We start from the raw sequence: 13,311 nt of genomic DNA, 5'->3' as shown, positions 1-13,311 counted from the left end.
CACTGGATACTGAAGCAGAAGAGCTGTTCCCCTCTGCTGCAATCAGGAAAGATGGTCTCACCCCTCACCATGGGCATGCATCTTACCCTCCTGTCAGGGACTCCAGTGAGCTGGCCCTGACAGTCTAAGAGCATCATTGCTGACCCTGCCCTTCCTCATTTGGCATGTGGTGGCAGGGTGAGGAAAAGATGCCTCCCCCAACCCCCTGCTACCTGTGGCAGGTGAGAGGACTAGCCCTGGGATCATGAGAGTTGGAGAACTAGCCCTGCCCCTCACCTGCTGCAGCACTGCAGACAGCAGGCCCTGTACCCCACCTGGGCAGCACACTAAAGCTGCTGTCAGGTGTTGCAGGAGCTCCTTCCGCTCCTTCAGCCAATAGGAACTAAGATACCAGCCCATTGGGGTGTGGTCTCTCTCTCTTTAAAAAACGCAGCAACTGCCCTCTGCTAGCTCTCTGGCTTCCGGCAAGTAGGCTCCCTTCCTGATTGCGCAGAGGGCTGTTGTCTGGGACGGTGATCTGTAAGTTTTTCCCCCTTATATAAATAACCATTCTATTAATCATAATTCCAAACTGGTGTGGGATTGTTTGTGACTTACGCCTTCAGTACTCACTCATAGGTGGTTTTTAAACATAAAGCAAAGAAAACCAGCCCACAAATCATAATCCCAGAGAACTTAGACGATGAGGACCCTAAGAGAGACATACAAAGATCTAATCTACATGGTTTTATGCCTTTTTAAAAATCCTGGTGTGCCCTCGGTGGGCTGGCAGAGCAGCCGCTAGCCCAGCAGAGATGGTTGTGGGTCCCTGCAAGATACCCAAGCAGGTTTACAAGCGGTGGCTCGTGCTGGGCAGGCTGGTCCTGCCATGTGGCCGGGGAGGCCATCCAAGCAGGTGGGTGAGCAGGCGGCGGGTAAAAGGCTTACAAGACACAGTAAATAGGCATAAAACTGAACATTTATTACTTAGAGGAGACAGAGAGAGAAGGAGAAGAGAAAGGAGAGAGAGAGAGAGGGACAGAGAGACACGCAGGCACATGCCAAGAGGGGACAGCAAGAGAGATTCAAGATGGTGACAAGAGGTCAGAGATCGCTGGGAGTGGGCATGGCTTGTCCCTTAAAGGGACCAGAGACCAAAAGAATAACACATGGGTAGTAGAAAAAGACAAAATCTACTGAGTAAATTGAGAAGGTTGAAGGGGAGGGAAGACACAGGGAGGGGAGCCAAAAAAAAATGTAAAGCACAATTAAAAATAAAAAAAAATAATATCTTTGGGGAAGAGTGTGGCTGCTTTCTGTACTTATGCACAAAATCTGGTTGAAGCTAAATTGAAGAGTTATGAATTAACAGCTTTGGCAGAGGATGTTTCCAGGCAGCCTAGTATTGATTGTGTTGCTTAGTTATTAGTGGCCAGTATTACACAGATATATAATGAAAAGGAGTAATCTGAGCAAGGAAAAATACAAAATATAGATTAAAAGTTTAAAGAAAAACCTGATGATAAGTTGAATAAAGGGAGTGGTGATCTCAGGGGAAGACCCCACCCAGAGACGCTTCCAACTTGTGAAAAGAAGCAAAGAAAAGTTTAGGGTCGGGTGTAATGCTCCACAAATTTAATTCTAGCACTCAGATTTCAGAGTTCAAGGTCAGTCTGGTCTACAAAGTGAATTCAAGGCCAGCCAAGTTTAGGCAGTAAATAAAACCATCAAAAGCAGAAAGCTGGTAAAAATGTATTTGAACAAGAGGGCCACTTTCTGGCCCCAGCAAGCAGCAGAACTTGGCAGCTTTGGCCACATGGTTCTGACTTCAGAGTCAAGTATATAAGAAATGGTTATGGAATCTCCATCTGTGACTAAGGAAAGCCACTGAGGCTAGGCGCGTGTCAGGAATGTCCCTGCATGGAGGCCCAGAGAGGCCACTGTGTGAAGCTGTGAAGGTAAAGCCTGGGTTGCCTCGGAGACCCCAAAATGGAAATGCCAGAGTCATGGGATACCTGCTAAGGAAAGCTGCTAAGAGGGAGTGGAACCAGCTCAAGAGAAAGAAGTGTGTAACAGTTGACAGAGCTGAAAAGAACTGGAGATCTGAAGAAAGCTTTGACATCAGACATGGAGATGCAGAGTTTGGAGTTTGCCCAACTGGTTTTAGATCTTGCTTTGGTCCTGCATTTCCTCACTATGCTCCCTTTCCTCCTTTTTGGAATAGTAATGTATATTTATGCCAATGTATATTAGAAGTATGTAACCTGTTTTTTATTTTAATTTTACAGGGAATTACTATTAAGAGATTACCATGAGTCTCAGAAAAGAGTTTGAACTTTTCAGCAATTGAGAGTGTGATAGACTATGGGAACACTGAAAGTTGGACTGAACTTTTTGCATTATGATATGGTAAACCTATGGGAGCCAGGGAGTAGAATGTGGTGATTTAAATGAAAATGTAGCCCATGCGCTCAGAGACTGGCATTATTTTGAATGGATTACAACCTCTGACCTTGTTGGATTAGGTGTGGCATTGTTGGAGGAAGTGTGTCACTGGGGGCAGGCTTAAAGTTTCAAAAGTTCAAGACAGGCCCAGTGGCTCACTCTCTCTTCCTGCTGCCTGCCAATCCAGATGTAGAGCTCGTAGCTACCTCTCCAGTACCATGTCTGCCTGTGTGCTTCAATGTTTCCTGCCATGGCAATAATGTAAGCCAGCCCCAATGAAATGTTTTCCTTCATAAGAGTTGCATGGTCATAGTGTATCTTCACAATAATAGAAATACTTAACTAAAACAGGGATCAATGTGAGAGGACCCAACCTACTGAATGCAGTGCCACCCCAAGGCAGATAGTCCTAGGAGCTATAAGTAAGGTAACTGAACGTGAACCCAGAGAACAAGCCAATAAGTAGCATTTCTCCATGGTCTCTACTTCTATTCTTGCCTCCAGATTCCTGCTTGAGTTCCTGCCCTGACTTCCTTTCATGATAGACCGTAATTCATAAGATGAAATAAACCCTTTCCTCCTCAAGTTGGTTTTGGAACAGAAATCGGTACCTGAAATGAGGCGCTGCTGTAACATACCAGACCACCTTGTTTTAGGGAGGGTTGTGGAAGAGTCTGAAACTTTGAGTCAAAAGATTGCGGTGGTTTGAATAAAACTGGGCTCATATATCTGAAAGCTTAGTCACAGTTTTGGGGTTTCAAAGGCCATATGAAGACCAGTCCTGATCATTTGAGGCTGAAGAATCAGCTATCGCTCTTTTTCGTGGCGCCTCCTAGGCGGTCGGCTGTGCGAAGATGAAGCTGAATATCTCCTTCCCTGCCACCGGCTGCCAGAAACTCATCGAAGTGGACGATGAACGCAAGCTTCGGACCTTCTATGAGAAGCGCATGGCCACGGAAGTGGCTGCCGATGCCCTGGGTGAAGAGTGGAAGGGTTACGTGGTCCGAATCAGTGGCGGCAATGACAAACAAGGTTTTCCTATAAAACAAGGTGTCCTGACCCATGGCAGAGTGCGCCTGCTGTTGAGTAAAGGGCATTCTTGTTATAGACCAAGGAGAACCGGAGAGAGGAAGCGCAAATCTGTCCGAGGATGCATTGTGGATGCCAATCTGAGTGTTCTCAACTTGGTTATTGTAGAAAAAGGAGGGAAGGATATTCCTGGACTGACAGATACTACTGTGCCTCGTCGGTTGGGACCTAAAAGAGCTAGCAGAATCCGAAAGCTTTTTAATCTTTCTAAAGAAGATGATGTCCGCCAGTACGTTGTCAGAAAGCCTTTAAACACAGAAGGTAAGAAGCCCAGGACCAAGGTACCCAAGATTCAGCGTCTTGTGACCCCACGTGTCCTGCAACACAAACGCCGGCGTATTGCTCTGAAGAAGCAACGAACAAAGAAAAACAAGGAGGAGGCTGCAGAATATGCTAAACTTTTGGCCAAGAGAATGAAGGAAGCCAAAGAAAAGCGCCAGGAACAGATTGCCAAGAGGCGAAGACTGTCCTCGCTGAGAGCTTCTACTTCTAGGTCTGAATCCAGTCAAAAATAAGTCTGTAAGGGTAACAAATAAATGATCAGACCTTGAAAAAAAAAGAATCAGCTATCATTAACAAGAGACCAGCACCACTGAAGTGAAACTCTTGCTTTACTGGAACAATCTGAGGCTGGTTAGGTAGGACTGAGAACTCAGCTGTGATTAAGAGACAAGCATCACTGAGGTGAAATCTGCTGGGAATATTTCCTCAGGGTCAGCACACAAACAGTATGGTCCAGGGTGGCTAAAGTTACACCTCACGCTAACAGTCGAACTTGGTAGTATATAAGAGTTCCCTACACGGTACTGGTTTTGAAGGTACAAATGAGTCTTTGAGAACAGCTGAGGCTCGGCACCGTGTGAGACCACTAGTGAAGGGGCAGCCTCACTTGCGGTGGAGAGCCCAGGGTAGAAAGGTGTTGGGAGCATGGTACAAAGGTCCTTGCACCCACAGATCTCCAGAGAAACCAGGAATGTGAAGCCCAGAGGATTGTCTTTCCAACGGGAAAGATGCAAAACCTGTTCATCCATCCAGAATGCAGAGATTGGAAGTAATAAGGAACCTGGTGATCTGTGTAATCTGTTGGGCCAGGCCATATCAAGCTCTTACAACCAAAACTGGAGCTGGCTAGTAATCTAAAAGACCCTTCCAGCCAGAGGCTCCCTCAGGCTTCTGCTATCAGGACCATAAGTGGCTAATAGCCCAAATGGCCTCTACTATCTGTATGATCTAGGCCAGGCCAGACCCTTAGGCCCTTAAACTAGTATAGGTAGCCTATCTCTAGAACCCATCTCCTTGGAAGATGCCACATGTACCCTGAGTTGAGTTTCAACATAATTATGCTTCTTTGTGCACTGGGGATTGTAATTACACCAGGAAATATTTTTTATTAATTAAATTTATTTATTTTACAGCCTGAACTCAGTTCCCTTCCGTCCTTTCCTCCTATTCCTTTCCCCACCTCCCCTCTGCCCTCCCCCCACACACACCAGTACACTCCTCTGTTTCTGTTCCCACCTCCCCTCTGCCCTCCCCACACGCACACCAGTACACTCCTCTGTTTCTGTTCCCACCTCCCCTCTGCCCTCCCCACACGCACACCAGTACACTCCTCTGTTTCTGTTCCCACCTCCCCTCTGCCCTCCCCACACGCACACCAGTACACTCCTCTGTTTCTGTTCCCACCTCCCCTCTGCCCTCCCCACACGCACACCAGTACACTCCTCTGTTTCTGTTCCCACCTCCCCTCTGCCCTCCCCACACGCACACCAGTACACTCCTCTGTTTCTGTTCCCACCTCCCCTCTGCCCTCCCCACATGCACACCAGTACACTCCTCTGTTTCTGTTCAGAAAGAGCCAGGCCTCCCGTGGATATCAACAAAACATGGCATATCAAGTAGGATATTTTTTCAAATTGCACAGGACTTTAAATACACTGGGAATAAATCATCTGTTCTTAGACTCCCCAAAGTCTGATGCATGTTGATGACGCCCATCTGCACCAGATTTTCATTGTTATCTCTTTGCATGGTTTGCTCCCCTGTATAAACCTGCAGGGACCCCCTCAGAAATGGTCATGGAAAGAGGCTACATCTTGGTACTACATGGCAGGGTTGGCATCCCTGAAGAGAACCTAGGAGAGGCTATTGGTTGTAGTAGGAGCTGCAGGCTGTGTTCCTGCCGCCCCAGCTCCTGGTCGCCTGGCTAGCTTATGCCCCGAAATAACAACAAACTGTATTCTTTTAAAGACTGCTTGGCCCATTAGCTCTAGCCCTTACTGGCTAATTCTCATATCCCAATCAACCCATCTCTAATAATCTGTGTACACCAGTCTTACCAGGAAAGATTCAGCATGTCTGACCTGGCGGCTTGCTTCATCGCGTCTGCCTCTGAGAGGAGCTGCATGATTTCTGAGCTCACTTCCTCTTCCTCCCAGCATTCTGTTCTGTTTACTCCACTTATCTAAATTCTGCGCTATCAGATGGGCCAAGGCAGTTTCTTTATTAGCCAATGACCTTCCTCCATCAATTGGTAAAGGTTTAACCTCAGTTACTGGATCAACCCCAGCATGTTGAAGATGTCAGAACCTTGGGAAAGCATCAAAGACAGCAGCAGCTAGGAAGAGAAGCTGCCCTGAGCCCATGTGACAAGTTGGACGTATCGCAGGTGGCAGGGCCAGGGAAGTGGAGTTGCCTCAGTCCTTTGGACTCAGAATACCATAAGTGAATCCCAGACACTGCACACACTGGGTCACTTATAAGATTTGATATTTGCTTTTGCTTTGATTTGATTGTGATTGTGCCCTGTTTCTTCCCATCTCAAGAAAGAAGTTAATTTGAGTTTTGTTTTCCAGGTGCCCACAGCTGTGAGGCTTTAAAAAAAATAAGAAAGAAAAAGAAAACTTCAAGTTTTAAACTGTTGAATGTTTTTTTAGTTTTTGTGGTTTTTTTCAGTTATTTATATTTGAATGTTTTTTTAGTTTTTGTGTTTTTTTTCAGTTATTTTTATTTTCTATGTATGACTGTTTTGTCTGCATGTGTCTATGCACTGTGTACATACAGTACCTATAGAGACCAGAGGAGACTATCGGAGCCTCTTGGACTGGAGTTGTGAGCTGTCATGTGCATGCTGGGAACTGAACCTAGGTGCTTTGGAAGATTACCCAGTGCTCTTAGCTGCTGAGTTATTTCTCCAGCTACTAAAAATACTTTTTAATACATATACCCCCTACATCTTTAAAGCTAAAAGAAAAACAAATACCATGTTAAGTTTTTAAAGGGAGAAAAGCCTTAAGACCAAAATTAGAATTGATTGCGGCAATCTCAAAAATACTGCCCTCATAAATGATGTGCTTCTTATTTTAGTAAATAAGGGTATTTCCTTTCAAATTATGTTTTTAAACTTAATAATGAGAACCTTAATTGCATCCAAGGAAATCCCAACTCCTATAAGTGAGTTCAACTTCCTACTGCAATTACTTACAATAGAATATTTATCTTATAAAAGAAAATGAGGTGGGTGTTTATTAGAGTTGTTAATGCCTTGGGCATCTACGCAGGCAGACGGTTATAGCATGGCAGAGGTGCTGAAGCAGGATAAAGCAGAATGGGGGCTCTACCTCCCTCCCAGGTCTCAGAGGAAAGGAGAAGCTTTCACAGAACAAGACTGCTCCAACAAGGCCACACCTGCCAATGGTGCCAGTTCCCGTGAGCCTCTGGGGGCATTTTCATTCAAGCTACCATGATAAAGTAGAAAGATCACAAGTTGAAATCTTGTGCTACATAACAAGACCTTGTCCCCAATGCGGGTCATGGTGTATCTTCACAGCATGAGAACACTGACTAAGACAAACACCATGACCAAAAGCAGCTTGCGAGGACATGCCATTTCCTATTCCAGATTACAGTCTATCATGAAGGCAAGTCATGGCGGGAACTCAAGCAGGAACCTGGAGAGGGGAACTGGAGCAGAGGCTCTAGATGCATTCTGCTTACTGGCTTGCTCTCTGGCCTCATGTTTAACGGCCTTTCTGACAGCTCCCAGATCCACCTATGTCCAGTGCTGACACTGCCAGCAGTGGGCCAGAGCTTCCTACATCAATCACTAATCTAAAGATGCTCAAGATTATTCCAACTGCAGTTTTGTCTTCCCAAGTGACCCTAGCTTGTGTCAAACACTAAAATACACCAGCACAATCGCCCCTTCATTAACTTGACACACAAACACTTCACTATGAAACGAATATTCCTTTTCCTTTCTTCTTTATCCCCAGGATGTTAATGTTAATATAACTTTAAAAGTCCCATAGTTCCCAAAGATTCCAACACTTTGCTTTAGGAACTGTCAACATCACACTCAATCTTCCTAAATGTAAAGTTATACCATAGTTAGAAATACCAGTTTGAGGCCAGCCTGGTCTTCAAGAGCTAGTTCCTGGACTGTTACACAGAGAAACTTTGTCTTGAAAAACCAAAAAAAGAAGAGAGAGAGAGACCAGCTTAAAATTTTATCTCGCCTGGCAGTGGTAGTACCAGAGCAGAGGTTCTGTCCAGAAGGAGATATAAACTGTAAGAATAGACAGTTTCACCGAGCAGTGGTGGCACACGCCTTTAATCCCAGCACTTGGGAGGCAGAGGCAGGCGGATCTCTGTGATTTCAAGGCCAGCCTGGTCTACAAGAGTTAGTTCCAGGACAGGAACCAAAGCTACAGAGAAACCCTGTCTTGAAAATTCAAAAAATATATATATTTATCTCAAGAACTTGAAGAATAAGGTTAAAATTATGTACACCGGTTTTGACACATGTGTGTTATTAGGACACCTATCACAATATATCATGACTTAGAGTCTATCTATGACTCCCCAAGTGTCTGGATACCAGAAGAGTGACAGGCACCATCCTCACTTCCCTGAGCAAGTTTACAGATCTTTCCCTGAGCAAGTTTACAACTCTCAGGTTGCCGGACTGCACTGGGTGAGAGAGCTACTGGCAGTGACACCTTCCTCGACCTGACTTGTGGATACACCTCAACAAGATGTGTTTTTCTTTCTCCGCATTTAGTCCACATCCTCAGAATCAAGTCAATTATTCCTTTGAGGGAATTCCCTCCTCCCTCTACTGCCCAGGAATCGGAGACAGGCTGGCTGCAGTCTTGTTCTGTGAAAGTTTCCCCTTTCCTCTGAGACCTGTGAGGGAGGTCGATCCCTCATTCTGCCTCATCCTGCTTCAGCCCTCTGCCATGCTATAACCGTCTGCTTGCATAGATGCCCAAGGCATTAACAACTCTTCAATAAACTTCTTACCCAAAAGGACAATCTGCCTCAATATCCTTTCTGAGGCCCCAACCTATGACCTTGCTATTATAATTTAATATATTTTCATGTGATAATGTCGCTATGTTTATTTTTAAGTGTCATTTACCAGATACATACTGATATAGTTTTCTGCTTAGTGTTTAAAATTATTAGCAGAATAACTTGTGGGCAAATGGGAGTGTTGGGGAAACAAAAGTGGCCACGTATATTAACTTAATAAGTTGATGAAGCTATATCCAATTGCACGTAGTCTTTAGAACATACCTTACCATGTCATTTTACAATATTTACAAAAGGTTACAAAAGGTAGTTTTTCTTCAAAGTCTCCAAAGCCACAATACACAGTAATGAAAGCCAGAATCTCTGGACTTAGCACTACTACCTTATCTTATTGTTTGATTGTTTCCGACACTGGGATTAACCTAGGTCTTGCATATGCTACACAGGCGCTGTACACCATCAGCCCTCTTTTTACTTTTCATTTTCAAACAGGTACGTAAGCTACCTAGGCTGACCTTGAACTCGCCCTATAGTCCAGTAGGCCTTGCACTTGTGATTTTTCTTACCCCAACCTCCCTTGTAGCTGGGTTGAGTTCTGAGCTATTAGACTGGGCTTCAGTGGCATTTTCAAGATTACTTTCAAATAAATGAGTTAACTATATATCAAATGTTCACGGCCAGTGGAAAAAGGACAGAACATTGCTTTTCCCCCTCCCTCCTGGTAAGAAGCCAGGATGTGTGCTTGCACTACCATGCCTGTTCAAAGGTATCTCAAGGTACATATTCCTGCCAGACCATTTTTAATGAATTTACTTTATGACCTCACACTTACCCCAGCATTGCTGCAACAGCTTCGGCCTTCTACAACACTCCAAGTATCCTCTTCTCTTATCCGTGTTCTTCTAAGAAATTGCCTCTTCTATAGAACCTGCAACACATTACCTGGGCATGTACTTAGGCATAGCATGTCCACCCCACACCCTATATTAAAGAACTGTCGGGGCTTGAGTCTTATTCAGTCCCCAGAAACGTCCTACAAAGCAAATGACTTAATTATCTTTATCTTATGCACAAGGAACCTGAACTTCATGAGAAGCTGCTTTACTCATGACTCTGATAAGCAGATCCCTAAGGCCTTGCTTCCCCCTGCCCCCCCCCCCCCCGTGCCAAGATCATCAAGGGAAACATCAGCAATGAAAGAGAAAGAAGCCTATTTGCATACTCCGCACGGAACATGTCATGTCCGATGGAGGAAGCTGCTGGCAGAGTCTGGGACCTCAGGGTAGTGCAGAGCAGAACTGGCCTCCCATAGCAATGGTTACAAGCCTGCACACTCTAGTTATATGTGGTATCTTGTGTTCCACTAACTCAGATATGCATAGATAATATAGGATTTCATATTTAACCTTTAGAATTTGGAAGCCTTGTAAATCTCACTGTTCTCAGAGTTGGCTTCATGCTGCCTGTATTTCCAACAGCTTTCTCTTCTCACAGAAATAATTCTGATGTGCATTCATTGCTAGCTACCTTGGAGCACAATCCATTCTGCTAGGAAACTGCTGTTATATTTTTGTTCGTGACTTCAGTTTCACTCTAGGTATGTTACAGCTCTGAAAGGAAAGGTATCTTGACTGTCAGGAGCCAAGGAATCCTACAGCGTCACACTGCACAACAAACCTCACACAGAAGATTGGGAAATAGATAGGAAATGTCTAGCTATGAGGGTCTAGAGAAGTTGTGGGATTATGACGGGCAGCTCTGAAGGGAAGGCAGGAGAAGAAGGCAGGAAGGGGCACAGGAAACTGCAGGATTACAGCTGCAAGGGTAGAGGGACAGGGTCAGGTGAAGAGACCCACCATAGCCTTAAAGACCAAGGCTGTGGGGTACCACAGTTCCAAGTGTACCACAGGGCTGCCAGATACATAATGGTCACCTCCTCAGGCTCAGGGAAGCATTTACATGACCAACAGAAGGGGGAATTAACCAAATTGCTACTGGTGGATGGGGTGCCAAGCAATTGGTGAGCAGGAAGGTGAGTCTGTTGTGGGTGGACCAGAGGTGAGGGTGAGGGTCCTAGTGGGGCTCAGACCCTAAGGGGGAGCACAGGCACCAGGAGAGCCTATGTGAGTCACCCCACCAACGTGTTACAGCTCTGAGACAAAAGCTATCCTGACAGTCGGGAGCCAAGGATTACCACAAAGTCATACTGCACAATAAACTTCACACGCAGATTTACTGGGAAGGAAAACTCAGATAGATGGTTGCCTGGGTTCAGGTGAGAGGCAACAGAGAACTGAACAGAAGGCAGGCCCTATATAGGGTTTCTTGGGGGTTGGAGCTTTCCAGGGTGGCATGGGATTGGTGGGATTAGTGTGGCCTGATCTTGAGGCACAATCAGGGATTGGTGGGATTTTTTTCTGTAGGGCGGCACCTGGCCCCTCTCCTGCCTTGTGGGAAGGTTAGAGAAGTCTGGGGGTGAGAGCTGGCCATTGAAGTTCCTTAGGGGCAGGGCCTGGCTGTTAGAGCTCCTTAGGGGCGGGGCCTAGCTATTGGAGCTCTTCAAGGGGTAGGGCTGGCCACCAGCTCACCTCAAGGGGTCAGGTCTGGCTGCCAATGCAGTCAGGGGGTAGAGCCTGGCAGCTGGAGGTCTCCAAGGGCTGAGTCTATAAGAGCAGAGTCTCTGTATGAATCAGGGAAAGCCAACACTAGATTTAACTGCAAAGAATTCTTGAATTACTGTTAACTATTGATCATTACATTATTTTACTTATTACCATATTATGATGCCACCTCTTATTTATATTCAATCACTACCCTGCAAGGGACTCTTTAATACATCTCTTGCTGTTCAGAACCTACTCTCTTCTTGAATGGGAGTTTTTTTGTTTTGTTTTGTTTTTTTGAGACAGGGTTTCTCTGTGTAGCCCTAGCTGTCCTGAAACTAGCTCTTGTAGACCAGGCTGGTCTCAAACTCACAGAGATCCGCCTGCCTCTGCCTCCTGAGTGCTGGGATTAAAGGCATTGTGCCACCACTGCCTGGCTGAATGTAAGACTTTTAGGCTTTCAGGCTAAGGAGATGATTCAACAAGTAAAAGGGCTGCACAACAACCTGAGTTTGACTCGCAGAGCACATGTAAAAAGTCAGATGTGGTAACATGTATCTGTGATCCCAGCACTTCTATGGCAATATGGGATTCGGAGACCTGAGGATTTAGAAAATCCCAGGCCACCTATCCTGGAGCATACTGCCCAGCAGAAACAAGAGCCTCTGCTTTAACAATGTGGATTGTGAGAGCTGATTCCCAAATGTTACCCTTTGTCCTCTTTCTACACATGCACACACATGTACGCACACACACAACAAATAAATAATATAATTCTGAAAAAGAAATATGTTTGTGACTCATCTGCCCTCTCATACAGAGACTGTTTGCTTGTTTGTTTTTAGCATGCCTTGAACATTAGGGATAAGGATGAAGCATTTGGTCATTAGCAATCTAATCCAAGCGCTCTAAGTACTTGGAAATTAAAAAAAAAAATACCTGGATGGAGGGGAGAGGACCTTGGACTTCCCACAGGGCAGGGAACCCTGACTGCTCTTTGGACTGGAGAGGGAGGGAAGAGGGAATGGGGGGAGGGGGAGGGAAATAGGAGGAGGAGAGGAGGTGAAAATTTGTAATAATAATAATAAAATTTTAAAAATACATTTCATCTCACCTATTCATTTATATACTCAAAAACCTGTTTTAAAGGCATTCTAGAAAACTAGTCATAAGAGTATCAGTAAAGAAAGGTGCAAAAATGAATATAAATGTGGAAGCCAAACATTAAAACTTAATCCAGGAATTTCCAGTTAACCCTACTGAAATTCTTGGGGTAATTATTGGTCACTTACCATGTAAATTTAGTAATGGAAAAAGTTCAGTGAGATTACACTAAAGCAAGTTAGACTTAGGACATAATTCATCTTCGCCTCCATTAGAGAACAGAGTAAGCTTTTAATCTAGTGTCCCAGGGGCTAGTGAGATGGCTCAGTGGTTAAGAGTACTAGCTGTTCTTCCAGAGGGTTCAATTCCCAGCACCCACATGGTGACTCACAGCTGCTTGTCACTCCAGTTCTAGAGTACCCAACACCTTCATGCAGACAGAACACCAATGAGCATAACTCAGTGCCTCAGTGCCCCAAATGTGAATATCTATAATTGGGTATGCACTGTGTGTGTATATTGTATCTCTTAATTTATATGATATATATGTATATATGTGTGTATATATGTGCATAATTTATATGATATATATGTGTATATATACACACATATATACACATATATATCATATATCATAACAAGTAAGAGATACAGTGCCATGACTGGACAGGGTAGTCTGACTATAAACAACTTTTTATTTATTTTTCTAATCTCCTCATACTGAAACTGAAGCGAGATTTCAATATTGACTGCTTAAACTTTTGAAGAAGCTCAG

The 13,311-nt window shown here is 44.7% G+C and overlaps 1 protein-coding gene across 1 annotated transcript; it reads left to right on the top strand.

Annotated features, from left to right (window-relative positions):
• Positions 1-3,243: 3,243 nt before the first annotated feature.
• On the top strand, positions 3,244-4,028 carry LOC130867759 (40S ribosomal protein S6-like). Its single transcript, XM_057759918.1, has one exon. It carries the CDS (start codon positions 3,279-3,281, stop codon positions 4,026-4,028), a length of 750 nt encoding a protein of 249 aa, XP_057615901.1. The 5' UTR covers positions 3,244-3,278.
• The last annotated feature ends 9,283 nt before the right edge of the window (positions 4,029-13,311 follow it).

This window comes from Chionomys nivalis, chromosome X (assembly GCF_950005125.1).
Source record: "Chionomys nivalis chromosome X, mChiNiv1.1, whole genome shotgun sequence".
Taxonomy (NCBI): Eukaryota; Metazoa; Chordata; class Mammalia; order Rodentia; family Cricetidae; genus Chionomys; species Chionomys nivalis.
Note: the sequence above shows the minus strand (reverse complement) of the source record. Positions and strands in the feature narration are given on the sequence as shown.